The 2,382-nt window shown below is 27.1% G+C and overlaps 1 protein-coding gene across 1 annotated transcript in view; it reads left to right on the forward strand.

Annotated features, from left to right (window-relative positions):
* The first annotated feature begins 1,907 nt into the window (after positions 1-1,907).
* LOC132170034 (uncharacterized) overlaps positions 1,908-2,382 on the forward strand; it is a 5,647-nt gene continuing 5,172 nt past the window's right edge. Inside the window, exon 1 of the mRNA XM_059580955.1 lies at positions 1,908-1,926. Within this exon, the coding sequence (XP_059436938.1) occupies positions 1,908-1,926 (19 nt within the window). The remainder of the gene's footprint in view (positions 1,927-2,382) is intronic.

Below are 2,382 nucleotides of genomic sequence, written 5' to 3' on the forward strand. Positions count from 1 at the left end.
TTTAACATATAATTCAGTATTTCATGTAAACTTTATCAATTTATTTTAATAACAAACTAATTTATTATTTTGTTCATGAGCATTATGCATTATATTGATCCCCTCTAACTATTATTTTATTTGCAATGATCTCCTAAATTTTAATTTTTATAATGTTTACCCTAATCTACCACCTGAGTTGTACGTAATGTCTTCCTTCCGCTCCCAAAATAACAAAAATACCTTAAGAAAAAATTCAGATATATATATATATTTTTTTTTTCCTTTTTGTTTGTTTCTATTTTTTTTTTTAGCTGTTTCTTTATTTTTTTCAGTTAGACGAAAAAATATAAACTTACTTTTGTATAGTTTAGTGTATATGGTGTGGCATGTGCAGAGGTCTAACAGTATGCTAATTGCTAAAGTATTTTAAGTCTATTTATAACTCAGCCAAAATAACACATTAATTATAATGAAACGAGCTTGAAACCCGTGCATTGCACGGGTTTGTTGCTAAAAATGACAAAAGGAAAATAATAATAATAATAATTAGTGGATACATAAATGAAAGAAGAAAAAAGAAAGTTTCAAGTAGCTAGGAAACAAGCAAAAAAAAGGCGTTCTATAAAGCTTTAAAGAAAAAGAAAAGCATTAAGAGAATATTTACAACAACATAAATGCTCAAGTTGTATTTTTTCTAATTAATAAAAAGAAAAATTGCTCAAATTGTATTACATATGAAAAATATTACAAACCCGTATTAAAAAGAGATTGTGAAAAGCTATTACGCTAATTGGCTTTGTGCTTGAATACCAACTGCTATATGTATCTGCAATTTCTACCAAATATAAAAGAATTTATATATTTAAAAAAGAATCACATATTGAAACTAATAATCAAAATTAAAAGGTGTGCAAAAAACTGTTATAATACAACACTAACAAAAAGATCATGATCTTTGACTGCCCAAAATAACTTTATTTAAGATGAGAAAACATTATTCCTGAATCATGCATAGACAAAGACAAATATCATTCTATACTTGGTTCGTAAAATTGAGCATTTTTTGTTTTAACTTCTTACTTCTTAGAAAAATACTAATAATTTCAATTAAATTTTATTTCCCTCTACAACACTTTTTCTTATGCCAAAAATATGTACCGTAGAAAAGCGACTCGCTTGTGGTTATGGGGAATAATTAAATAGGAAGAGACAATTGTTATCAAATAAAATGAAAAGTAGACCTTGAATTTAGCAATTGTTGAACTCCAAAAAGAATATATATATATATATACATACATACATATATATATATATATATATATATATATATATATATATAGCAATTTATTTTGGATTACATTTAACCACATTAGAAAAGGTCATAATTTTGAACCCATTGAATTGAACAACAAAAAAAGCGGTAATGAAATCTATTTAATTTGTTGTTTTTCAATGAACCATAATTTTGTCAACACCCTTACAGGAAAACAAAAGCAATTGAGAATAATGTTGAGATAATGAAGAGAGAAACACCATGTCGAAATTGCAGAAAAATCCCAAATGAGTATTCAAACAAAATGAGTATTCTAGCAAAATGTTGGAAAACGTTTTGGGATTTGAGAATTGAGCCATTTTTTAATTTGGAGTTTGCAGGGAAATTTTTGAACAATAACACCATTAAAACGTGTTTTCAATTAGACTCATCAAAAATAATAACTGTAAATCAAACAATAACAGTGAATGACAGTGTTAACATAAACATTAATAACATTGAACAATGGCAATTTGTAAACGTAATAAAAACAATTGAAATTTAAAAAATCTGATGTTGACTAAATATCATAATAAATGGCCATTTGTAAACATAATAAACACAATTTAAACTAAATTTTTAAAAGGAATAGAATAAACTTACTGGGTGTAGAATGAAGGATGTTTCAGAAGGTATAATGAGATATTATACATAAGAGAATTGTAAGTGTTTGTTGTTGAATGGGGTAGAAACTTCTTTTGTGGTTTTAATTTGTTTTGTTTTTTAAAATGTTGATGGTGGTTGAGCGTACAGTTTTTGGGATTTTTTTATTTTTTTATTTTTTTACATTTGTAGAATAAACTCCATTTATGATTTACCGCATGGGTTGTTCAAAAAGCTTTACCGCAACCACGATTAATGGCATCCATGATTTTCATGAACTCAAAGTGGCAACGTGCATGCTTCGCTTTGAAAATTATACTACTCAGAAAAAAAAATCTACTTCTGAAACGTCTGTTCTCACCGGCGTAGAATAATCCATCATTTTTTTTTTCGGGAAGAATACGTCGTTATATGTAGGGGTGGACAGATTAACCCATTACCGACTTTAACCGAACCGATATTAACCGTAACTCATAATTATCGAT

This window comes from Corylus avellana, chromosome ca2 (genome assembly GCF_901000735.1).
Source record: "Corylus avellana chromosome ca2, CavTom2PMs-1.0".
NCBI lineage: Eukaryota > Viridiplantae > Streptophyta > Magnoliopsida > Fagales > Betulaceae > Corylus > Corylus avellana.